The sequence below is a fragment of the Cheilinus undulatus genome, linkage group 3, assembly GCF_018320785.1.
Source record: "Cheilinus undulatus linkage group 3, ASM1832078v1, whole genome shotgun sequence".
In the NCBI taxonomy this organism is placed as follows: domain Eukaryota; kingdom Metazoa; phylum Chordata; class Actinopteri; order Labriformes; family Labridae; genus Cheilinus; species Cheilinus undulatus.
In genome coordinates, this window is record NC_054867.1 from 27,775,209 (window position 1) to 27,800,239 (window position 25,031).

The 25,031-nt window shown below is 39.0% G+C and overlaps 2 protein-coding genes across 3 annotated transcripts; both read right to left on the reverse strand.

Annotated features, from left to right (window-relative positions):
* Positions 1-716: 716 nt before the first annotated feature.
* pfdn5 (prefoldin 5) lies at positions 717-4,150 on the reverse strand. 2 transcript variants are annotated; one of them, XM_041778388.1, is made up of 6 exons: positions 4,047-4,150; positions 3,586-3,688; positions 3,262-3,293; positions 3,071-3,145; positions 2,853-2,961; positions 717-1,840 (listed from the first exon to the last, which is right to left on the reverse strand). In XM_041778388.1, exons 1-6 carry the CDS (start codon positions 4,110-4,112, stop codon positions 1,755-1,757), a joined length of 471 nt encoding a protein of 156 aa, XP_041634322.1. In that variant the 5' UTR covers positions 4,113-4,150; the 3' UTR covers positions 717-1,754. The 2 variants fall into 2 exon arrangements, with proteins under 2 accessions (XP_041634322.1, XP_041634330.1); XM_041778396.1 differs by having other exon boundaries at positions 3,968-4,100.
* Positions 4,151-6,420: 2,270 nt separating this feature from the next.
* On the reverse strand, positions 6,421-21,996 carry espl1 (extra spindle pole bodies like 1, separase). The gene is made up of 32 exons (XM_041783165.1): positions 21,855-21,996; positions 21,612-21,700; positions 21,036-21,338; positions 20,195-20,938; positions 19,959-20,060; positions 19,702-19,813; positions 19,309-19,436; positions 18,156-18,349; positions 17,816-18,058; positions 17,484-17,628; positions 17,205-17,364; positions 16,918-17,057; positions 15,456-15,590; positions 15,242-15,358; positions 14,992-15,163; positions 14,747-14,875; positions 14,490-14,646; positions 14,182-14,291; positions 12,764-13,899; positions 12,272-12,683; positions 11,908-12,039; positions 11,559-11,772; positions 9,583-9,788; positions 9,293-9,420; positions 8,820-8,942; positions 8,551-8,700; positions 8,290-8,457; positions 8,007-8,111; positions 7,796-7,911; positions 7,629-7,712; positions 7,119-7,283; positions 6,421-6,913 (listed from the first exon to the last, which is right to left on the reverse strand). The coding sequence occupies exons 2-32, from the start codon at positions 21,690-21,692 to the stop codon at positions 6,712-6,714; spliced, it is 6,513 nt and encodes a 2,170-aa protein (XP_041639099.1). The 5' UTR covers positions 21,693-21,700; positions 21,855-21,996; the 3' UTR covers positions 6,421-6,711.
* Between the last annotated feature and the right edge of the window lie 3,035 nt (positions 21,997-25,031).

The window sequence follows — 25,031 nt, forward strand, 5'->3', positions numbered from 1 at the left end:
GAGAGGATATGAAACGACCCAAATTTAACGACAGCTATGAGAACCTTTCTGGCACTGTATGCTTCCATACCTTTCACCATTCTTTATCATTATATTTCTAATTTTTTAAATGGTTTTTCTTCGACTGCATGCTTTTCCCAGTTAGTCATATTTCAGTCTGGACTAATAATTATTAAGCTCTAACTACACATTTGAAGTAATAAGCCTTTATTACTTGTATTGGCTAGAAGTTAAAGTAATTAAATCAACTTGTGTTTCCAGCTTAGAAAAGCGAGCCAATTTTATAAATACGTAATAAGAGAACAATAACTGTTAAAGTGAAACCAAACTCTTAAATGTATTCAAGAAAAAAAAGCTGTGTTGTGAATACAGCTGTCAAAATTAATCGTATTGAACGTGATTCACTACGATCCAGTCAGTGCACTAACTTTTTAAAATTGTGATTAATTGTATGCTTTATTTGCCCTTTCAACCAGAGATGGATAAAGTATATGACTATTGTACTCAAGTAAAAGTTGTTAATCTGGAAAAAAATAATAGAAAGTACTTATCTAGAAGTTTACACAAGTAACAGTAAAAAGTATCTCACTTTAAGTTTACTTTAAATACTGAGAAGCTACTGAGGAGTTGTACAGTAAAATATATTTCCTTATTTGAAACAAGAGAATACATCTCCAACCAGATTGTTCAGGTAAAGTCACACCTCTATAATAAAGTTAATTTTACAGCAAATTGACAGTATTTATTAAACTCAGAGTAAAATTTAACACAATAAAAGTGTCTATATTTGTCCACACTACATACAACTAAACTATTTTGAAAGTGTTACATGTTTCACAAATTACAGAGCTGCAGTAATTGTTGAAAACTGGTGGCAAGAACAAGCAGTCAACCTCATAGCAAGGCAGTATACTGATGAAGAATGGTCTTTATGCGTCTTATAGGAACACCTAGTCACAGGTGGACAATACTGGAAAAAATAAAAATGACACAAGAACAGTTTTAAATGCACAATAGTGGAATTTGAAAATGCAATACAACATGTAATTAATCATGATTGACTACAGAAATCCTGTGATTAATCTTAATTTTATCCTTATGGCAGCCCTAGTTTTGAATGCAACCCGTAATAGGCAAGTCTTGATGGAATCAGAAGTTTTTGAAGGGTTTGGGCTTGATATAATTTTCACAGGATCATCTCCACTCTGTATTTCAATTTTACTCTGGTTACGTTGTGTCGTGTTGCCCAGTCTCCTTTAAATATAAAGTAAACTCACACTGGGGATTTCATGTGATGCTGATAAGATATCCCACTAGACTTTTAGGAGGTGTACAAATTAGATTAGTGCAATTTCCATTAACCGTCTGCCCATCTAAAAATAATGTCTCAGTAGAGAACAGAGTTGTTGAAATGCAGTAAATAAAAAAGTAAAGTAGACTGATGACGCATATATAGTGAAAACATGTTTGTGTTTTTGAATGCAAAGAAACCCCCTTTATTGGACAAACTAATTGAATATCCAGTTAAATACATTTAAAATGGAGCAACATCACCTGTCTAGTTCACCATTACAACAACATTTTAAAGAACTGGCAACAAGGTTTGTGCCCTTACTTGAGACAAACAAAAACATTCTTTATTCTTCAGTTTAAACATGACTCTTTATATTAGTGAAGGGCATTATGACCTACAGATGTACACAAACTTAGAAAGCCCCCATCTCAGTCATGTAGAGTTCTAACAGGTGTTCCCACTAAGCATTGGTGGTCCCGACTGTCTGTGATGACTGCTGGCTCTGTTGGAGTTGCTGGATCTTCATGTTCATTACTTCAACCACAGCTGCAAAACAGAGGACTTGATTAAATTTTTTTTTTTTTATGTTAAAAACAGCAAGGCCATATCTGACTGTTTTGAAAGTAATACTGTGACATTTAAGATTAATATTTTCAATGAAAAATCTTAAATATGCATTTCCAATTTACATGTTTAATACTAGCATTCACAGTATGTAGGACATTATTTCATTAGCAGTGCAATATAATACTCTTTTGCTCTTTTCCTTTAAAATATTATTGACAACACATGGTAAAAGTCATTTTATTTTTCCACCAAAACAACAGGAGGGCAAATCAATAAAGCAGATGGACTGGCCAGAGTCCAATACGGTCATAGGGCAAATCCACCTTGCAAAACTCCAATGTGAAACGATCTTGTCAGGTCTGAAAACAAACCTGATGAGGTAGCATTTAGCTTAGATGTAGCTATAGTATTGTGGTAGTTTTAACAGATCTGGAACACATGTTTTAATCAAATGAAGAGAAAAAAACAGCACTGATAGCTTTTCACCATGGAAAATATGTTTTCACGCCACTCCCAACCTGCTTTGGCATGTTTATGCAATCATTACAGGTGGGGTTTAGTTGTACTGTTAGCCAGTATATGGCGACAGCAGCTTCATCAGAACTGGACCATACATCATAAAAAATTAGGGACATTATCAATTTCATTTCAAAAGCATCAATGGATGCTTAGTGCCATCTCTGAGGAGGCTGGACTTGTTTATAGAAATGAAAACATTTTCACAGAATGGCACTATTGTTGACATGGTGTGCTTATAGGCCCTTGCACTTATAAGCCATGGTCAGAAAGCATTCTTTGGAAATCTTCAGAAAAGGGTCACTATTTAAACTGTCAAATATAGCAGAGTCACACCTTTTTTTTATCAATGATTTTAACATAATCCTACACTATATCTTAAACGAGGGTAATGAATACAAGTTTTGGGGAAAAATGTGATAATGTTGACTGGAAATAAATAACTGAGGTTTAGAAAAGACATAGCTGATCTCACCTTGTTTCATGGCATGTTTTTCCTGAAGGGCCGGCTGAATTTTCTCAACAATCTGCTTTGTGAGAAAGTCTATTTTGCGTTTGAAGAATGCCTTTGAGTCTTCCACACTCTACACATAGAATCAGGAAGTAGATTGAATAAAGAATCTCAACTTTAGTTAAAAAAAGTTAGCATAAGATTAAATCATGTATGGGCTTTCTTAAAGGAAAGATATTTGCCTTTTCAACATAGTATCCAGTTCCAATATCAACTAAGCAGGTGTCCACATCATTTAAAGATCCAGGCACGTACATCTGAGAAAGAAAATGTCAAGGGCATGCCAATTTTTCTGATGGGGTATTTAAATACATTTAAAATAGTCACAAAATTCACTGGGACATGAAACACTTCTTCCACTGTTTAAGGATACAGAGCTAGTGAGTGGCACTAGTAGTTCTTTACCTGTAAGAAAAGAGACAGAAAGATGAGAATAATCTATGGATGTGTTGCAGGCAGAGAAATCATTGCAGTGGTGAAGACATGCACACATGTTGCGTATATTGTCTATCTTATTTGTGTACTTAGATGATTCAACAGTACAATTTATGAAAGGGATTAGGCTGTGAAGACTTTGTTAGATGCAGAGACTGATCTATAAAAACAGTAAACATTTTGGACATTTGAGAAAGGAAAGCCTAAACATAACCACTGCTCATATAACACTCTGAACCTTTTTAATAAGAATTTAACTCACCTTGGTTGTTTTTATTTAGGACATTTAAACTATCTTTTGCTTCCACGTACTTGGTCTGGGCAACTTTGAGCTGGCCTATTGAAGACGTGAGGAACTCAATCTCCTGCAATAAACGAAAATGATTATCATAAACACTTCAATTCATAAATGCATCAATTTTTGAAAGAGACAATACAAAAACCTGAGAAAAATCAAATCCACTGCACTTATCAAAATACGAGACCCACGGATTTAACAAAGACTGTCAGTCTGATTTTGCTGTTTTCAAAATGCTGTCCATAAAGCCTGAATTGTTTTGTGCCAGGTGATACACTATAATAGAGAGTACCGTTGGCACCGTTAGCATGTGTGTTAGCAGTCTGCCTCGTCGTGCTGCACTCACCTGACGTTTTATTGCCATTATCATGAATCTGATGTAGAAGAACTAACACCCCAAAAAACAACGCTATATTTGATCGTACCTGATCTAACTGAGTCTTCAGGCCCTCCAATTGAGGCAGGGAGAGGTCTGTGAGATTCACCGCCATGTTGAAACCGCGATGCAAAATGAACCCGTCAGATTGTGTTTCCGGGTGATGGGGATAGGGGTGGGCGGGGCTCAGTGAGGAGCGGCGCCCCCGTGCGGCCAAGACGGGAGATAGGTCTGCCTCCAGAATAGAAGACGTGTTTTTTCCTTCCTTTAAAAAAAGTTTAATCGTTTTAAATTTCACGTATTCTCCGGACTGAAATGCTCTGATATTATAAAAGAGGTACATACTTAGAGGTCATATTTCATTATGGACCTCTGTGTTCATGTTCTGTGCAGCTTGTCTACATGGTGCAATTTTTCAGTTTATATAAAAGAATGCCAAAAATATTAGTGTTCACTATATTAACCCATATTCAAATTATCCACCACTATATCTTTAATAACTGCATTACATGTTTACACTTAATAACATTAATAACACACTCTTGTGTCTCTTTACTATTACACTGGTAATAAAAGTACAAATTATTTGTGTTCAACAGATCCAAGCAGATATCAAAAGAAAAAATTAAAATCGGAAGGTCATGCATATCAAACTTGTAAAAATATAAGTTTACTTTAAATGTTAGATCTTTTTATGGAGAATAAAAGGTCCAGAGTGATGTTCTCTTACCTTAATCATGGCAATGTTTTGTAATCAAACAAAACCTTGGCCTCCACATGACTCAAAGAACTGCCAAATCCCAGCTGACTATAGACATTTCAATGAATATTTAAATTATGTAAAGCCAAACAAATTGTTGAGAAATCTTAATATCAATTTCCAAAGTTGTTGCATGTGAAACTGATAAGAAACAAAGGCAAAATAATAAATAGGTTGTTGAAGGTCCTAAATTATTATTCTAACAGTTTTTGGTGAGTCTTTGTTTTTCAAGCTTCATACTGAACAACTTGTAAAAAAGTTAAAGCTGGGACTGGGTTTTCATTTCATAAATATCTTGCTTTTCATTTGATGCAAATAGAAGCTTATTGCTGCCACTTTTATGTCTCTGATTCTGATGTTTTGTACATGCATGCATCCTCTCAATGCCTTTTATCTTTGGATACTGCACCACAGGACACTTAGGTTTATAACCGATCCTAAATCCTCATCATTGAATTCTGTATAGTCCGGTTGGTTGGCCTTCATTGGTCACATGCAGGCTAAATCATTGGCATATACTTATTTATAAGGCTGCACTTGAACTGCTTTCATCAAACTTATGTGACTTCATTGATGTGAAAAGTGCTGGAAGCTAGTTTTCACTCTGTCACATTACTTATTTTTGCTCTGTTCCCAAAACCCACATTGATAAGGGTAAAAGGAGTTTCAGTTATGCTGCTCCTGCAGACTGCTAAAGGAGACCTTATGTCTTCAGGAGATGGCCTCTTTAAATCTTCTTAAAAGTAGATTGAAGTCATTAGAGGAAGGTTGTAGGAGGCAGAGTAAAGAAGGTTGTAGATGTTTTGACTAATGACTTTCTGCTCTAACCTTGCAAAGCAGATGGATATGCCCGTTTCCTTGTTTTTCACAGGTGAATCCATCTTGCAAAGCTCCCATCTGAACTGTTTAGGCCCTGTTAGAAAGTGACAGGACCAATCAGCAACTAGGGGCAGTACTTTCAGGCGCAGCGGGGTCCAGAGGTAAACAAGCAGCAGCAAGAGCTGGCGCAGTTATGGAGGAAGAGATTAGCATGGATGCTGCTAAAGCGCCAGTTTTATCAGAACTTGACATTTCCTTGTTAAAAGAAAAACTAAGAACAGCAGTGAGTAGTTTTCTTTCCAAAAACAACTAAAGTTGAGTGCTTACATGTCTATAGTCACAATGTTTCGCTTTAGTCCTCAGTAGCTGCACATGCGCAGCTCAGTAGAGGCTACATCACGTGTTTTGTTGCTCTTATTGGCCCGTAGAGATGTGACGGACAGAATTCATCCAATCACACTCCGAGTTTTCTTCAACGCCTCTACCTTTTCTCAAACGTTTTCTATTGAAGCTTTCCCAGATGGATGTGTGAAACAAATCCATCTGGCGTGTCATGTTATTTCTGCTCTGTGACTAAGGAAATATTTTTTTCTGTGACTAGTTGCTCTGTTTTTATGTCTGTCTTTGTTAATTGTGCTGCTGCCCGTCTTGGCCAGGACACTCTTGTAAATGAGATTCTTTATCTCAATGACACTTTCCTGGTTAAATAAATAAAAATAACAAATTATCTTAATTGTGCTTTACAGCACATGGTTTTTATACCTATAACAAATTATATATAAATTTCACACTTGCAACCAACTTTAATTATAAAATAATCTCTGCTTAAACTCAAACACTGGCAGCCTGTGAGAGCACCTTTATTCACAATGTTTTTAAATCAACACATTAAAAGTGTATTAAAGGATTCAGAAATATTAAAAAATATTCTAAATATAAAAATGCCACTTTCAAATTGAAAAACTGGTATAAATAAATGTAATCAGCAAATTAATCTTATAAAAAGTTGCAAACACAAGGGCGAAAAATTCAAGTTAAAAACAAGTTCACCAGATTTTGTGCTGAAATTAAATGATTGATTCTGCAGAAATAGTTTACATCCTGTTTCCAGCAAACTTTGGCTTTCCAGAGGGATTTACACCAGGTGGATCGGTAAGCCATAGATAACAGGTGCAGCTCCAATGAGGTGTTTGAGGTGTGTAGCCTGACGTGACGGGCCCATATGATCCAGGAGGGGTGCTCCGGAGCCAGCAGAGAACCAGGACTCCAGCAAAGCTTTGGTGAAGCGATCAATGTCTCGATCCGTCACGTCCCATAGGTTTCCTAAAACAAAAGGGCTAAGGAGGAGATAAAGAAAGTCAAGACACAGACATACAGGAAAGTTAAAAAAGAAAAAAAAGTATCTATTAATATTGCTTGCTCTGCCTTAATGGCTCCCTTAAGATAACTGCCAACACTTCATGGATGTGCCACTTTAAAAAATTCATATACCGTATCAGGACCAACCTGACTGATTTAAAGAAGCAGAGAAACATATCTCACCATCCTGCTATGAGGTAGTTGAGGATTATGCCTTGTCCTTCCTGATCCCCACGCACTGCTAGAGCAGCACTACTGCAGCCAAAAAGCAGAGCAGCTGCTCTCATCTGCCGTTTCAGGACTGCTTGACTGTCAAGGAAGCGTGCTCCTGCACCATGACCCACAAAACTGGAAAAGCCGAAGAAAAGGAGGACAAAGGCAGAGAGGACAGAATTGGTCAGCATATCAAAGGGCTTAATAAGAACAATAGTTTCATCATTGTTGTTCATCATTATGTTGCATATTCTTCAATGTAAACCATTTTATCTGAAAAAAATCTCATGGAAACTAGTAGTGATTTAATTTAAGTGTAAAGCCCACACTTACGTTATTTACTATGAAGACAGACTAAGACAACAAGCAAATATATCATTATTCCCACTTTATTATTATTATTATTCTATTATATTTTCAGCGATATAATTAATTTAAGCAGTCCTCATCTAACATCATACTTAAGACCATCAGACTCACATGTACAGATCCTTGGTTGCAACAGCTTCTTCCAGCTGACCTGAGTCAGGGGCAACTCCACATACACCCTCCCAATCCAGTTTGCTTTAACAAAACAGTGATGTTGTAAAACACAAAGCATGGCAGTGACAGAAAAAAAATATGATTGTTGTGCACACTTGACTCACCTGCTGAACCATTCCTTAAATTGATCCTGAGAGTTCTTCAAATTGGCATCAGGATCCAGCACGTAATACACCTGCTTTTTGTCCACACCATACTTCAGGATGGACTTAGAGTCGGTCTAAAAAGGAAAATTTAAGCAAGAGTTGCAGTAGCTACCAAATTAATTCTGCATTTCAGGCAGACTGGCACAGTAAAGTGTGAGTTACATCTCACCTCTCTCTGAATGCTAAGTCCAATAAGAGAGTGCAGAGAAGGCATTCTGCTGACAGAGCCAGATCTCAGGATGGAGATGCTCTCCCAGGGCAATTTCTGAAGGTACTGCAAACAAAAAAATACAGAAGCTGGTACTCAAGAACAATGGCTCCAACCTTACAAATCAATAGCTCACTGTTACAGTACCTCTGAGTCATTTCTCTTACAAAAAGCTCATCAATGTACAAATCAGAAAATTTGATTTTTGGAAATTTAGGCATTAAGTATAAACAATGAAACCAACCTTGTCCAGAATAAGAACCACATGACCTTTGGGCTCATCCCTATCAGCAAGCTGGGACACAGATGTATGCAGAAGCTGGTCACTATCACCATCCCACTGTGGAGAAACTCCCAGAGCAAACTGGTTCAGGTCATCTTTTGAGAGCACAGGAGAGGCCGAGAGCACAGTCTGAAACACATGAGACAAGTGTGGGTCATTTGTTTCATTTACAATCAGATTTTATGGTAAAGCTCTCTTTTGCAAAACCGAAACATCCCTTACCTTCAGCATCTCCTCACTGACAGTCACACCTCTAGCAGACAGCGTTTTGCAAAGGTGTCCCGTTTGTTTGGAGAGCTCAGCATCTGATGAAAGGGGTAGAAGAAAGCTCTTCCAACATCCCAACAGGGCCTCCATCTCCTTTAGCAGGAACTGCAAGAAAGGCAGGATGTTTCGTTTCAGTTTTACACAACATATCCTCACCAAAGAATAATGGTGATTGTGACACTGATTGAGAATACCCAGCAGTACCTCTGGTTTTCACTTCTTACCTCAACTCTTGAGTCAAGTGCCCTGCGACCCTCCCACCACTTGGCTTTCTCAGAAACGCAGCTCACAATCTTCTGTTCTACCTGAATACTGTCTATTTCTTGCACCAACCAACTAATGGGGCGCTGAATAACACAAAGAGAAAGGATTGCATTATGTGTCTTTATGATATATCCTTAAACACAAGAAATGACAAAGTCTAACCAAAATTAACATTGCTTTTATACATTTTTAAATCCAAAAAGTTTCTTATTAGCAGAACCCAATTTTAAAAAATAGGGCATGATTACTAAAAAATGAAAAGACAAGAGTAAACATATTGACATTTTATTCAACTAGGCTACTTGATAATGCTAGTAATAGATGGAATTCTTAAAGCGTGGTAGCATTTCCAAGTCACTCTTCAAGTAGTATGCATTCCCTGCCATCTAGTTCCAAACTCGTGGCCGAAATTCTCTATTTTTCAACCTCTCACCTGCTGTTTAGAGGTGGGGATGTGTACTGTGACAGGGGGCGATCCCTTTTCAAGGCGTGACAGTATGATGCTGTCACCCATCTCACCGGGTTTGACTCTAAGCACAGACATCACACACACTGCCACTCCTGTAAAGGCAAGAGGAGGAAATGCAAAAGAGAGCATATCACAATTCTTTTCCAGAGCACAAAGCATCAAGTTGCTTTCCCTTAACGTAAGGTAAAGGTTGTTCAAATAAAAAATAATGCTGACACACCATGTTGCATTTCTACCAGTGATGAATGCGTTACCTGGGGGGAGGTGTTGGATTTGTTGCATGAAGTCTTGACAGTGGCTCTTGGGGAAAGCAGAAGAATCCACAGTTGGGAAGGTGAAGATTTTCTCCAACTGTAACAGCCTCTCTTCAGCAGAGTTCTTGGTCCTGCATGGACTGTGTTCATCTAGACTCAGAGATTCCAGCTTTTCTGCCAGCTCACCAGTTGTCTTTCTCAACTTTCTGTTAACATGTGAAACCAAAAATGTACATTGAGTTTAAGACATTCTATTTTCAACATTTCTCAGTGTGTGTGCAAAGCAGAGATGCACAAGCTGTAAAATCAGGGCTGATACTGATGCAAGTAACATCTAATAATTACCAATGTTCTTTTAGCACAACTGTACTTTAAATGAGCTGTGAGATTTGTTATATCTAAATTGTGCAGCTTATCTTAAAATGTAATTGGAGCATAGGGGTGTGCGATAGGATGATCTTAGATCTTGAAGACCTAATGTATTGACAATCTGCTAAAGCACAGAAATCACCATATTGCATGCTTGATGCTCCCTCACCCCTCCCCTTCTTCTTCTTAATGGCTCAAGCTGAAAGTAAGCCATAACATTCAGGTCTTAAAATTGCTTGAAATAGCGTTAACTGCCCCATATGAAACTCACACACGGTTTTCTAAAAAAAAAATATCCATGTGCAGAATCTGCACTAAGAAACAAACTTTTTGACAATCTCAAGAGACTGCAACCCTAATAGTCTACTGAGAGTCAAACAGGGGAGAGATTTGACACACAACAGTAAGCGTAGGTGAGGGATCCTGTTTTATACAGTAATATTAATAATAATAATAATAACAGTTGATAGTTTTCTGCTGTCTTGGCGTTTTTGCCTCACTAAGAACAGCCTCTTCATCCTTTCACGCAAGGATTACCTGGAAGGATAACTGCATAATGAGTGAAACTTTCTAACATCAGAGTTTGTTTGGGTTTTCTTTTGTTTAATTCTTTTTTTTTCCAAATGGAGGGAGGAGGAGGTGATGTCTGGACCAAAAAGGTTTTAAACACTGAAACCAATGAGGTCAGTCCTTTTTTTACATATAGGGCTCTCTGCTTGAGGTGATTTGATCCTGCAGCTCTATCTCTGTTCTCTTTTTCTCAGAGTGCAGCAGGCAGGTGATGTCACCGCTTTATGCTCTTTTATAAATATTTTCTAGACCTCTTTATGAATAAAAATCAAGATTACAGTAAGAATAACATAAGGTAATATCAATACAGAAGTACATGGTGCAGAAATTAATCTCATTGAAGGGTGTTTTAATTTGCTCGTTTTGTAATTTTACTGTCATATAATTTATTGTAAACATAGGGTTGCCTATCTGTAGCTGCTGCTGTAGCGATTTTGCTTAAAGTCAACACGATTTAATAAACATAAAAGCAGACACACAAATCCTAATTCTAAAGTGGTTGAAAAAGCACAAATTGGCTCCATAAAATTGATCAGAATTTGGATAAGAAACATTTAGTGCTTAAATATTCAGAAGAAAACCTCCAGATTCCCCTGACCTGATGGTGAAAACAATAAATGACCTGTGTAAATATTTCATGTACTAACCATCTAAATAGACTTTGCTTGTAAATACAATTGTGCATTTTAAAAATTCTATTGGAATTTTTTTCCTGTTCGTACAAATTAGCCTCATACTCAAAATGGAAAATAAATGTGGTAAAATCGAGATAGTGATTTGGCCATAAAACAACTGTGAGATGATTTTTTTTTCCATATTGCCCACCCCTGCTGGAAGATGTCATACAAACTGCATGTTGTGGATTATTCCCATACTGTCAATATCTTTAGCAGTCTATTAAAAAAAAAAATCAGACTCTGTAACACATGACCTCTTCTGCCTCATAACAACTCATTCTCTGATGCACCAGTGCATCTCCAATACAAAGGGTTCCTATAGACAAATTCTGCTTTGTTGACACTATTCAAAGAGCTTACTTGAGACCATTGGCCAAATGCCTGATTGTGCGATGGCGGCCTGTGATTCCCAAGGACTGAGTGTGCAGCATCGCAGTAGTTACAGGGTCCTGCTGTCCCATGGTCAAGGCAAGAAGAGAACTGAGTGTGGTAAAGATGGTTGGGGAGGGGAAGTGCTGAAGGGACAGCCAGGCTGATCGAAGCAGAGCTTGAACATCTTCCAGGGAAAGATCATCTGAAGAGGGAGATGAATTAAAACATATCACCAGACAGGCCATTTTACTCCTATTTGAGAGTGAATTTTACACACAAAAAAAAGAAATCTAGTACAAAAGTAAGCAACTGTCCCTGCCGTAGTGTAAAGCTTCACCTGGCCTGGTGTCAGAATGAGGTAGGTGTGTTTGTGGATCTTCTCTCAGGGGACCTCTGCTCCTTAGCACAGAAAGGTCGTCTCTCTCCAGATCACAACAAATGTCCCGCCGCAGCACCTCAATCAAAATGTCTTCAAAGAGTACAGAAAGGGGTTATGATCAGGTCTTTATCATGTTCTTGCATTATGTGAAAAATTTAATGCGGTTTTTGGCTATTCCTTGTTGTTTTTCTACCGTCAAAAGTTCCCAAAATAAATTGATTTTTCAAGCATGTTTTTGTATTCTGAAACTATAAAATGTGTGGAATTTCAAAATTCAAATTTCATAATTTACATGAGGGTTTTCATGTCTAAAAATATTTACCAGTATCTTTATCTAAAACAGGATTTTCTTCAGTGTCTGATATCCTCAGCTGCTCAATGCTTATGTCCAGAACTTCAGTGGTTTCCTCATCAACTGCCCTAATTTTGTCAGGCTCTTCCAATAAGTCCACCTCTGGTCTGGACAGTTCCCGTCTGGTTCTTCCTCTTCTTGTTGAGGCCGACTGGCAGACCAGTGCATAGTCATCTTCAGAGGAGGAGATCCGAGCAACTGCAGAGCTCCTCTTACCCTTTGTCTGCCTCTTGGGTGGGACCTTCTCTGCAGGTGGATCTGAGGATGTTTTGCTGCTTTGAGTGGCTCTTCTTGCTGTTGTTCGCTTTTTAGGGGCATCATTTATTTCTTTGTGCTCTGCCTGGTTATTTGTCTCTGTGTCGCTTTCATCACTAAACTCCACCTGTAATTACATATTAAAAGCTACTTTTCATACAAAAACAAAAATACTTCATGTTTTTAAAATGTTATTTAAATGTTCACCTTATAGCGTGACTTCTTTGTACGTCTCGGTGCAGCAGGCACAGGCTGGGCTTTGTCCTGAACTGGTGACAACTCTTCATACACTTGAAACTGCAGTTTTGAGGCAGTCTTCGGCGCTTTCTGCACTGTAGCAGGGGCTTTCACTCTTTGAACCGGAGTACAGGCCAAAGTGGGTACCACTGTGTTGAAGTCAAAAGAGCCGAGGTTCCCGACAGAGGGCTTTGACTTTACCGTCACCGGTGTCATGGGAACCAGTCCCTTTCCTTTGGTGGAGGAACTTGTCACTTGAATCTTGGGCTTGTCGACCTTCACCTTCCTTGCCTCTTTGTTTTTCTCGGGAATACCTTGTTTTTTTATCATGTCTTTTGGCTTCTTAATGCAGGATGAAGAGGGTGCAGTTTTCACTTCTGATTTCAGGTCCTTCTCCATTTTTGGAGCATTCCAGGTCCAAACATTCGAGAAAAGCTCCTCTGGGGTACAGCCCTTTTTGGCAGCCAAGGTAACCAATGATACTACAGCTTTGGCCGCCAGTAGCCCTGCTCTTACAGGTCTAAGCTCAGGAGAGAGTGTGGAATCAACAAATACTAAACCAGCCTCCAGAATTTTCCATATACTCCCAATCTTGTTGAGCCCTGGCGTCAGCCAAGACAGGGCCATGCACAGATACACTCTGCCCACTATGTCCTGCATCAGAGAGGGTTTATGGAGGCCACAATGAGGGTAAAGTTTAGCCAGTTTTTGTCCAAGTTTGGCAGAGATACTCTTACAGCGGGCTAAAGTTGCCCAATGAAGTTTCAAGCTTACTCTAGCTTCATTTGGATCCTGATGCAGAATCAGATCTGCCTGTATGGCTGCCCAAAGAGCAGTGGCACGACCCAGGCTGGGCTCAGAGCAACAGTGGCACTTACAGTCTGAGTCATGCTCCAGGGAGGAGAGCCAGCAGCGTGGCTTAGTTTTGAGCGGTGGGGAGCTGGCCTGATCCCTTACTATCAGTTCTTTGGGAATCCACCTGGTGCTGAGGATGCCCTTATCTTCATCATCCTCTATGGCAGGAAGTGGAGACTCTGATTTCTTTACTGGGCGACCTTTTCTAGGTTTGATTTTTACTTCCGAATTCTGCACCTGATCAGAAAAATCTGAGAAATAGAGACAAAAACAATCTATTTAGAAGCAAGTCAGACTGGAGTAGGGTCGGGCTTAATTTTTTTGGCCTGTTATAAGCTCTATGAACAGTAGTAAATTGTAAACATATCTAGAAAGTGTTTTATTTGAATTATTACCATGAAAAGCAATATTTTGAAAAACAATAGAATTATATGACCAGATCTAAACAGTACATATTTACCAAAGCTTAAGAAAAAATAACCAAATCAGTGTCTCACAATATTTGAACAGGTGGAGGTATGCTTTTCACAAACCTGTGCACAGCTCCAGAAGGTTTCTGACTTTATCTAAATCAATTCCACTTTCCTCTTTTTCCCCGTGCATCAGCTCCAACTCAGCTTTCATCACCAGCAGCTCAACACATCTAAAAAAGGCAAAAAGTAAGATAAAAATAAGAAAGATTGGGTGTGAACAGGTTGTGATTTCTTAGCAAGTTTGGCATCAACACTACAGAGAATACTAGCTGAAAATAGTCAGCTAAAGGTGGATCTGCAATTTCCTTTTTTTGTTTAAACCAACTTTACTTCTTACACCAAACCTACCACAGTGCTCATGTACTCACTGACTGAGTGCTTGCAGCTTGATGGCCAGTTTTAGAGCTTCCAGACACTGTAGCCTTGCATCATTGATGGCCCCACAGCTGCTCCTCACAGACACATACCTTTTGGAGCATTTTAACAACTCTGACAGTAGCTGCCACTTCAGCACCAGGTTATCGCCTAGTCACAGACCAAAGAAGAGTGATTAAACATGACGCACAGCACTGAAAGACATCTATGAAGCATCGAAAGCTTTAATTTTAATGCGATTCTTAAATACCTTGGTCAATGAAGCGTGTTTCTAATTTGCCGCTGTTTGTCCCATAAAGGCCTTTTCCCACTAAAGTCACCAGCAGGCTGCAGAGAAGCTTCAGGCTCTCATACAAGGCAGTGTCTGGGTTGTTTATACCTGAGACAACATCACAGGTGCTTAGATACAACTAAACTTTTCTTAAACAATATCAAAATGCGAAATTGAGAAAGAAAAACATCAGGTTGTATTGTTTAACAAATGCCTCAGCTGACCATGCTGTGTAATCTGGCTTCGCTGTGCTTGTGGCAGTACAATCGTATCCAAACTCAGATAGGAGCTGCAGGTCTGGAGTGCTCGAACACGCAGCAGATACCAACTCTTTGACTGCCTCTGCTCGTTCACTTCTTTAAGCACCTTACACAGATAAGGCACCCCGAGATTCACCTGTTGTATAGTCAAACAACATTTAAGTAAAAGAAACATCTACTCAAGGTTAAAAAGAAAAAAGAGAAAGTTACTTACCTGTCCTGTGTTGTAGTAGTATTGTGCTTTCAACAGAACCGTCAGCATAGAGAGAGAAGAAGGCCCATCAGAAGTGGACTCTGAGGTAAGAAATTTCTCTGCTTGCTCCAGCTGGGCCTAAAAATGGTTTGAAGATTAGTGATATCTTACATTTACATACAGCTGCCAAGTTTTGGTTAGCATGGTTGAAAATGTAACACCAGAAATACATTACCAAGGCCAACTCAGGGGTACCCATATCCAGGAGGATGATAACTGACTGACAGAGGGAGCTGGCACATCCATGGGCATCAGAAATTTGTTGTAGAAGTCTGATTGAAAGTTGGTATGCTTCTAATGCCTTCAAGGGCTACATAGGAGACAGAAGTGATAAAAAATTGCAAATGCCATAACTAATGTGAACATTTGTTATAACAATTTTATTGATTTAACCCTTTTTTAAACAGGTAAATTTCTATTGAGATACAGACATCTCTTTTACAAGGGAGTCCTGGCCAGGACAACAGCATGAGAAGTTCCACACATAACAGGCCATAACAAACAAAGGCTTTATCAATAACAAATCTGCATTCAGCAGTAAAACATGTGCATGCACTGGTCAAATGTCCCTAAATTCTGGTTTTAAAATCTCCCAAACAATTACAACACTCATGTTTAAGGCAACTCTGTAGTTTAGACCACGATGATGAGCATAAACATTAAAAGCTCTAAAGGATTTTCATACATGATGAATCCACGATAAGGAAGCTTACAGTGACTAACAGTTTTAGGAGTCAGTAGAGAACATAAATAAGGAGGTAGTTCCTGTAAATGGTCTTTTAAAGAGAGATTCACTATTATGCCATGATGAATGCCAAAACCAAGACCAGCAACAAGTTGAAAGGCTGCATGGTACAAAGGATAAAAATATATGTGTTCCCTTTTGAACAACTTAACACTTAAGTCATTTCCCTTCTAGTCTTAACTAGAGCTATAACACAAGTCTTTACTTTATGTAATTCTTAGTTAACTCTACAACAGAGGCAGCGTTAACCGTAAATTCTCCGTCCTTGATAGATTTTTTGAAGGATGATGGAGAATTTTGAAGGCTTTAAGTCATTTTGACTAACTGGAAAGATGAGGAGGAGTCAGCGTTTCAACACATGGACACAGACAGATGCGTAGACCTTTTCCATTTTGCACACATGGACTATCAAGGAGGTTATTTAATCTATTAAAAATTCTTGTAGCCAGTGGGCTCAATCACTGTCTTTGACACCATAGATTAGTTAAAGCGCATCGGACTGCCTGCTGACAGCGCACTGAGAAGCTGTCTTAGTACGTAACGGAGGGATACAGGTCTGCATCTTGTTATCGGCTATGGTCCTCAAACTACAACATCTTGACATTAAAAATATTCTTAAAACTTTAAGTGATGTCTTAAAGGCGCAGTTCATAGTTGCTTGAAGACAGGGATTGTGCTTCACCATCACTGTAAAAAATTACATGAGGAGTATATGCTGTGCTGCTGTGTTCATCTTTCTCTCAATGCCATTAAAAATGCTTAACCTCAAAGACTTTTCTTTAAATATTAGTTGGGAAAGGGTGCTTCATAGATTTAAATGACAGAAAACAAAAAAGTCCAGCGCAACCTCTGCTCCACGAGGTTATGATTTTGACCACAGTCAGTGTGTTACCTTTCCCATGAGCTTGAAGAGGGCTGCAGTCACAGCGATAGAGCTGCAGGTCTGCTTGGGGTTTCTGACAGAAGGCAGAGCATTACTTTGCAGAAGAGCAGACCATTCATCCAGAGCTCTTTCCAAAGGCTTGGACAACTCTTTAAAGAAAACAGAAATCAATTTTAAGTTTGATGTATTCAACATACCAGGATATGATGTATAGCAATCATATGACACAGGTGTCTAACATTAACTGGATAAATAAAAAAAAGACGTAATCATATGTGAAAAAATTGCATTCTCACTGTTCTCTGCAGCAAGGTTGAAGTGCAGTCCTTCATAGACCAGAGAGCTGTCTTCCGCCTTCTGCTTGTCCTCATAGTCAAAATCATTAGTTCCTATTGGATTGGATAAACTTTGCATTTGCTCACGTAGCCCCTGCTGTTTTATGTCTCTCTTAACCGCCTGGTGAAAAACAAACTTGTCATTAGTCATCTAAATTAAAGTTTTCATTAATTTAAGGCGAATAAAATAAATACATTTAACTATATATATGATACCCTGACTGGAGGAATGAAGCTCACCTCCTGGAGATTCTTCTCAAGAGTGCAGATATAGAGCCAAAGTGAAGCATGGGCCTTGTCATCCTTCAGCTGATCAGCATTTTCAGGAGTCTCTGGTTCTTCTTCCAAGAGCCGCAAAGCTTCAAGGGTAAAATCAACTGGCGTACTGTGTAGGAAAATTAAAAAATTCAAAACTAGAGCAGCAGACTGCTGAAAATTTGCACTTAGAAGGGATCATTGTGTACAGCTTGCTGTATCATCTGCTTAAATGTTTCCAAGCACAGAGTCTGATCCATACAAATAAACACATTTGTGTCAGTGAACAATGCTTGAAACTCAAATACAGCTCCTACCAGTCCGTCTGTTCACTGAAATCCTTGTAGCACACAACTTGGGCCATTTCATAAAGAAAGACAGCACGTAGGTGGGTGTAGGAGCTCTCCTCATGGCAGATATCCAACAGATCACACAGCGTGTTGTAACGCTCCTGGGCAGTATCTTCTGCCACCCCCTTGTAGGCACGCAGTTCCTCCTCCAAAAGGCAAAGCATGACTGACTCATCAGGGACATCAGCACCAAAACCATCATGCAAAGTCCTGTTTTTGAATGGGATGAACCAAATGCTGAGATGACCCTTTATTCTACTTTTTTGAAAAAACAATAAAGGAGCATGCTTTTTGATATTGCCTATACCTGAGACGGATGTCCTCGTCAGAGTTTCGAGCTGCATCCATCTTTGTTTTCACCCACAGAGAGACTGGTTCAGCCATGTGAGAAGTGATTTTGTCCCCCAGAGCTTTCAGCCACAAGATGACCCAGTCCAGTGCTCGCTCCAGTTGTCCTGCACGGCGAGACGTCTGCACGGCCAGCATGAAGAGTCGACTCAACTAGATAATTAGATGACAGGACAAAGAACAGAGGATCAGTTGTGTTTTAGCTTAGCTGACACCACCTGATCAATATGTGTATTCACACTTTAAGTGCTTTCTAACAGACACAACATTGAATTTAGTAAAACTGAAGCATTACAGTAGGGCTGAACGATTCGCAAAAATAATCTAATTGCAACTTTCTTTCCAAATATTGCGATTGCAATTTAATGTCATTCTTATTAGGTTCCTTAACTTCTGCATTTTTTTTAACAAATAACTTAACTTGGTGTAGAGGGCTCTGGTCTAAAGATGCTCCCTGGGTTAATCAAGCAGCATACTTTGACTTTTCAGGGAGCGCATGGCTAGAAACCCCCATATGAATGGATACATAAATGACAATGTGCATTAAAAACAAAGAAATTATTTTAGAAGCATTTAATCCACAGTAGCATGAATCTGAATATGAGGATGCAACAAGCTTTAAGTTATAAAGGAGGTTGCTGGGGTGGAGGAGGTGAAGCTGGCCATAAGCTGACCACAGCTGGGGGTATGAACTAATGGCAAGCTTCATCATTATTAGATAGAATGAACTAGTTATTTCTGCTCATATTGCAAATTTGATACCCATTGCTTTATTGAAGGGATTATCATTTTTATCATTTTATCACTCAATTTGTCTAAAACAAAACATACATGAAACATGAAAAGGAGAATTCTTGTAAACCATTTTAGAAAATGACACTTGAACTATTGCATAAAGTGCATAAAATCTCTGCTGCTGCAAAAATGAACCTTCATGAATGAAATGAATGTATTAAACTGATATTTTGACAAATTTCAAGTTAAAGTAATATCGCACCTTCTGCGATTTGTAAATTGCAGCAGGCCATATTGCGATTTGATCTAATTTGCAATTAATTGCCCAGCCCTACATTACAGTGCATGATCAAACAAAAAACATGGAGAAATCTTACCCTGTCGACAGAGAGAGAGACAGGTACATTCTTGCACAGATCCTTACAAAGGATCTCGACAAGTGTGAAGGCCTGATTGTAGAGGCGTTGGTTGTTCAGTCCACAAGCTAGGTTGTTGACTACAATGACTAGAAAGTAATCACAAAATTTTTAAAATATTAAGATTGCTGAATAAAAGTGTGTCAGTGCAAAGCAATTTAAGAGTCACCATCTGTACATGATAACACCGATACCAGTGCTGCACGATTTGGTAATAATGTGCGATTATACTGGACACCATTGCAATATTTAGCATAAATCAAATCATGAATCTACTTGCTACAAAATGCAATAGTGGTACTATTGTAAACTTTAACTACTACTACATGATACTATAATCAAGAAGACAGTTACCTGCTCTGATAAGAAGATTTTCACTAGACAGTTTCCGAAGTTCAGTCATCATGAGTCCAGCATTGGCTTGGCAGTACAACAGCACTCTGTTCAAAGTGTCGCTGTCCTCCAGCTTAGAAAAACAAATCACAACCAGTGTGAAATTATATAGGCCAAGTTTTTTAAAAACTATGAAAACAGGCTGTAATTGTGTGATGGATCCAACATAGTTTTTATTATTGGCACTATGACATTTGATGTTACAAAGTCAGCCTCACCTGTGATGCAAGCATGCTCTCATAAGCAAACACAAAACCCTGGTATATACTGAGGCAAAGGGCCTGCTGCACTGCGCCGCTCCTCACCTGGCATTTGGGATTCTATTTACAAAGAACACTTTATGTTAGTAACCTTTAAAAATGTTCCTATAGAAATTCATTTCAGATCTCTTTGATGGCAGTGAATCCCCTAGTACTGTCAGTTGAAAGACATTCTGGTCAATAACTGCTCTTACCTTCTTTAACACCTTTAACATCTGTTCTTGGTACTCTTCAAGAAATGAAAACCAAGCCAGAAGTACAGGACCACTGAATCCCTTGCTGTTACCACTTTCCACAGCCCATGTAACTAGACCACATCCTTCCAGGACTGCATGAGCTTCTTGGTCCCCCAGGTCAGCTGAAAGAGACCTCAGAGCTCTTGCACACTCTTTAAATGCCTGGCTGCTTTTGTCACCAGCCTTAATTGTATAATGAATTTTTACAGCCCATTTTCCTAGTGCCAGAGTTACACATGGAAAGTCTTTAACCTTCTGTTCAATTTCATTCATGAAGGTCAAAGCCAGATCATGGTGTCCGGCCTTACAAAGCACCTTAACGATAACCAGCACCATTTCAGAAAGAACATATAAACTTGATGCCTCAGTGGACTGTTTGAGTCCGTCACCCTCAAAGCCGCAACCAACAGTCCAGAAGTTGTTGAAAAGTGATTGCATTTCCTGCAAAAGTAAAGAAGCATCTTCCTTGGTTATCACTCCACAGCTGCTCTCAAATCCATTGATGGCATCCTCTGTGTAAATGGGAGCTTTGGAGATCAAGGGGGCGTCACTGTCTTTGTCCAACAACAGGAGGAAATGCAGAGCTTGTATATGGCAGTTGAGTTGATCACGAGGAGTCAAGCTTTTTCTCTCTCTGGCGACAGAAAGTCCATTCCAGAGCACTGAGAAGCAGCTCCGTACAAGAACGAAGTAGCCCTCAGCCTATGTGAAATGCAACAGAGGTGGCTTTGTTAATGCCAAGACTAAATGCACATCAAACTTTCATGAATTCTGGCAAAATGATGATAATGATACACACCTGTTGGGCTGGACGAAGCCTGCTGAAAAGCAACCCTGCTACATGGCTGCATTGACTGTGTGCTCCTATGGAGCTTAACTTCTTCACAATGTGGAAAATGATCTTTTCCATGTACAGAGGACTACTCTGTGCAGCAACTGCAACAGAGTAATCATATCCCTGGAGGGACAACTCCACCAGCTGCACCAACTGGCTAACATGGTCAAAGTCTGGGGACTCTGCTCCAAGATGGTGATTACAGGCTCTAATGATCCTGTCACACAGTGTGTGGCCTTGGGTGACTGAAGGACTCTTCAAATACTCCTGAAAGATGTAAAAAAAAAAAAAAAAAATTCAGTGTACAACCTAGACAACTTTATGACTCTATCTCAGGGTGTGAAATGTTTACCAGGGATATTGTTTGTATCTTACACAACAAGACCTAGTCATAATATAAAAAATTCGAACTGAGAGTTACTATTGATGTAAATATAATAGTTATGACCAAGCCTCTAAAATGTACAAATACAAAAACCATTGTTTTTGATGCATTTATAGGTAATGTCATTTCTTACAAAAGAGTGTGATTATGCTTACCTTTAGTTCTTGAAATAGGAGCTTGGTGTCTTTCACAGAGGCAGTCCGTCTAATGTACTCCTCCGCTTTCAAACACTTCATGATGACAACTGTAAAAGTAAAAAAAACACGTTAGCAAGGAGAAAGTCGCGTTCCTTTAAAACGGCATTGAAGCCAGGGGCTTGGCTAACGTTAGCCACAACCAAATGTGACGTACGAACGTTAACGTTTCAAAATGTAACCAAAGACTGAACTCTGACTTACTTTAAGCGGCTTCGCAAAACAATTGTATTCACAATCGACAAAACAAAAGAGTTCATTTCAATAAAAACATACTGAAGCCGTGTTTCGGTAGGTGTTAAACTTATGCAGCGCAGTGAAGGATTCAAATTTTGTCTATCATGGAAACTGCTCCGCCGCGCACTGTTTTTGAACTGTATTTTATAGCCAATCCGACGGCACTTCCGGCTTAACCGGAAATGAAGGGACTGTTGGGTATTGTAGTTATTATCCCAATAGCTCACAAAACCGCCGCACCTATTTTTTTTTATTTTTTTTTTATTTTTTTAAATCTGTGTCTCCCTTACTGGATCTACTCTTGTGTGTGCCTAAATCTGTGGCCCATAAACTGCTGCAACTTCTTTAATTGCAATGCTCATCCACTTTGTTTGTTTGGCGCTTTTGCGGAAAACACGGGACCTGGAGCTAAAGTGAAGAATCTGCGGTCCTGAAACTGCTACAGGTGTCCAGGCCTCGAAAAGTTTCAAGAGTTTTTGACGATGAAGTTCTATTTCTGGGCTTTCTTGTGCGTGGCACTTTACCTACATGTTAAAACTTTGGGTTCTTGTGTGTTTTTCAATGAAAACCTGCAAAATGTATCTGAATAACGTTTTCAAAATGTATCATAATTGTCTGAAAATATGACTAGTTAGTAAATTGCTATTATAGCAGTTGAATGGCCTATTAACAGGCTAATAAATGTTTTTTAAATTGTCAGTTGGTTACATGTCTTATTATCAAATTGAAAATAAGATTTTCTTTCACTCATTCACACATTTTATGACAAAGTTTATCTAGTGTAGGGTTCACTTCTCTATACCCTTTTGCACTGTAAAACTGTAAGCCCACCATAACTTCTTTTGTTTAGGAGTGAACTAACTCTTTTGAGTTGGGAAAACCTAGCAATATGCACTTAATTGCATGCTACACAATTCAAAGAGTTAAGAAAGAAAAGCTAAAATAAGTTTTTACAAAGACTACAGCTGTTAACAAAATCAGAAATTAGTCAAAAAATCATGAGCAGGGTTTTCTGAGAGGGACCCAACTGCAGTCAAGATGGCGGACATGGGTGTCGCTATACATCCAATCCATGCTGGAAGTCCCAAGCGGAAGTTTCTTATTTTTTTTGGACTCAGCTGCCAGCGCCTAAGCCTAACCCTCGGTACTGGATCTCAAATATATCACCTTCCCCACTGCCTTACCCTGAACCTAACAACTTGGGTTTTAATGCCTAAGCCTAACCTTAGATGTACGGACTTCCAGTTGTGGATGCATGTTGGCCATCTTGTCTAAAGTACTCTTGGGTTTTCTGGGTGGCCTGTTTTTAGTTGTTAAAAATGTGTTTTACGGTATGAGTTGTGTGTGAGGGGCTTGCGTGAACAATGTGGCTGGTGTGTATGTGGTGTTCATGGAAAATGTCAGGAAACAGCTTTGGTTTATGTGTAGTCTTTTGTTGCACAGTATTTGTGCCTTTGCAAAAAAAATAAGGAATAATGATTTCGATTGATTCACGTGTGTAAAGTTAAGAACATTTATGGTCTTGCAATGTAAACGGCATTTCAAAGATATTAAAGCAGCTAACAATTGCATTTTGTTTTGGCAGTATCTGAAGTTGTCACCTTAATTGAAGGTGTATAAGCACCTGCACATAAACAGTAATAGACACACTTTTACCTTGGAGCACCCCTCAGCAGAAACATGTTCTCGCGCGCATGCTCTGGACATTGGTTTTCAACTGGTCTAACCTCAGGACCTGCCATCTCCAAAAGGAGATATCATGACCAAAATTTTTCGTAGAATTTCAACCACACAGATATAATAAATGCTGCAGTTTTGACCTTCGATCAGACAAAATAAAGAAATTGGGCAAAACAAAGATATTTCAAAGTGCATCATTACAGCATCTGTACATCATTGTCCCCACCCGTTCACAGTTGGGTTTAAAAAGCATGTTGGAAAGATGTTGTTTTATGTGATTAAGAATGCAATTAGAATCTAGTGCATTCCATGTTTTGAACCCACAGAAAACAACATGACTGAACTGAAGTTTTACTATGAAGGCGAGACAGAGAACGAGAGCTGCAGCTTCTGCATTAAGTCGAACGACTCTCCAAACAAGTGGTTTTCAACTGGTGGTTTGGGACCCAAAAGTGAGTCGGTGGGTGGTCAGTGTGAGTCTAAATGAAAAAAACTGGTGAGAGGTGGAGATGTATGGAAGCCCTATGGACTAAACCATTTAGTTTATTTTACCCCATTTCTTGTGACAAGTAAAATTTGGTTGTTTTCTTTGGCTTTCTGCTAAGTTGTCTCATTATGTTGGGATAATTGAGCTGATTTTCCCAATATGAAACATTCATTTTTGAGTTTTCTCAAATGGAATCTAAATTCAAATGTAATGATGAGATAAGAAAATAAACGCATGTCTTCCCAGGCTCTTCCAATGATTTGCTTTTTATATGTTCTTTAAATTACATTATACTTTTTATGTTTTGCTCTGTCTGTCCTTTACATTTTGCTCCATCTAAGGTGTCAACTGCATTATTATTATGACATAAACACGACTGATTAACAATTCAAAAACTACAAAACATAAAAGTTACTACTCTAAACAAGTACTGTGCATGCACAGCTTTCACTGCTGATTGGCTGTTACCTGTGCTGTGGCTCTACCTGTGCTGTAACCAATCAGATGGTGCTGTGGGTGGGACAATGCTGGATACAGAGTAGTGACTGCAGACAGAGAGGCGTGGCTACATCCAAAATAATCCAGTTTTAAATTAATCTCTTATTGGCCGTCGGATAAAAAAGAGAGGCCGATGCCGATATGCGTCAAAATGCCGAATATGAGCACGGATAATTGGCCTGGCCGATAATCGGTCTATCCCTACGATGGAGACACTCGTTTTTTCCAAACTTATCGTGGTTATGACAAATGGAACAAACAGCTGGGAAATCCGTTTTTGCAGATGAATGTGACGTCATTCCCAGTTCCGACTTCCGATGTCCGAGGTAAATGGAACGCAGCATTAATCTCTGGTTTCCCTCCAACAGGTGAGTTCACCTGGATTCGTGTACATATAAAAACATCACGGTACACAGAGGGGAAAAGCACCGTGTGCCACTGTCATGAATCATCTATTAAAGCTGTCAACTGTGGAGAGG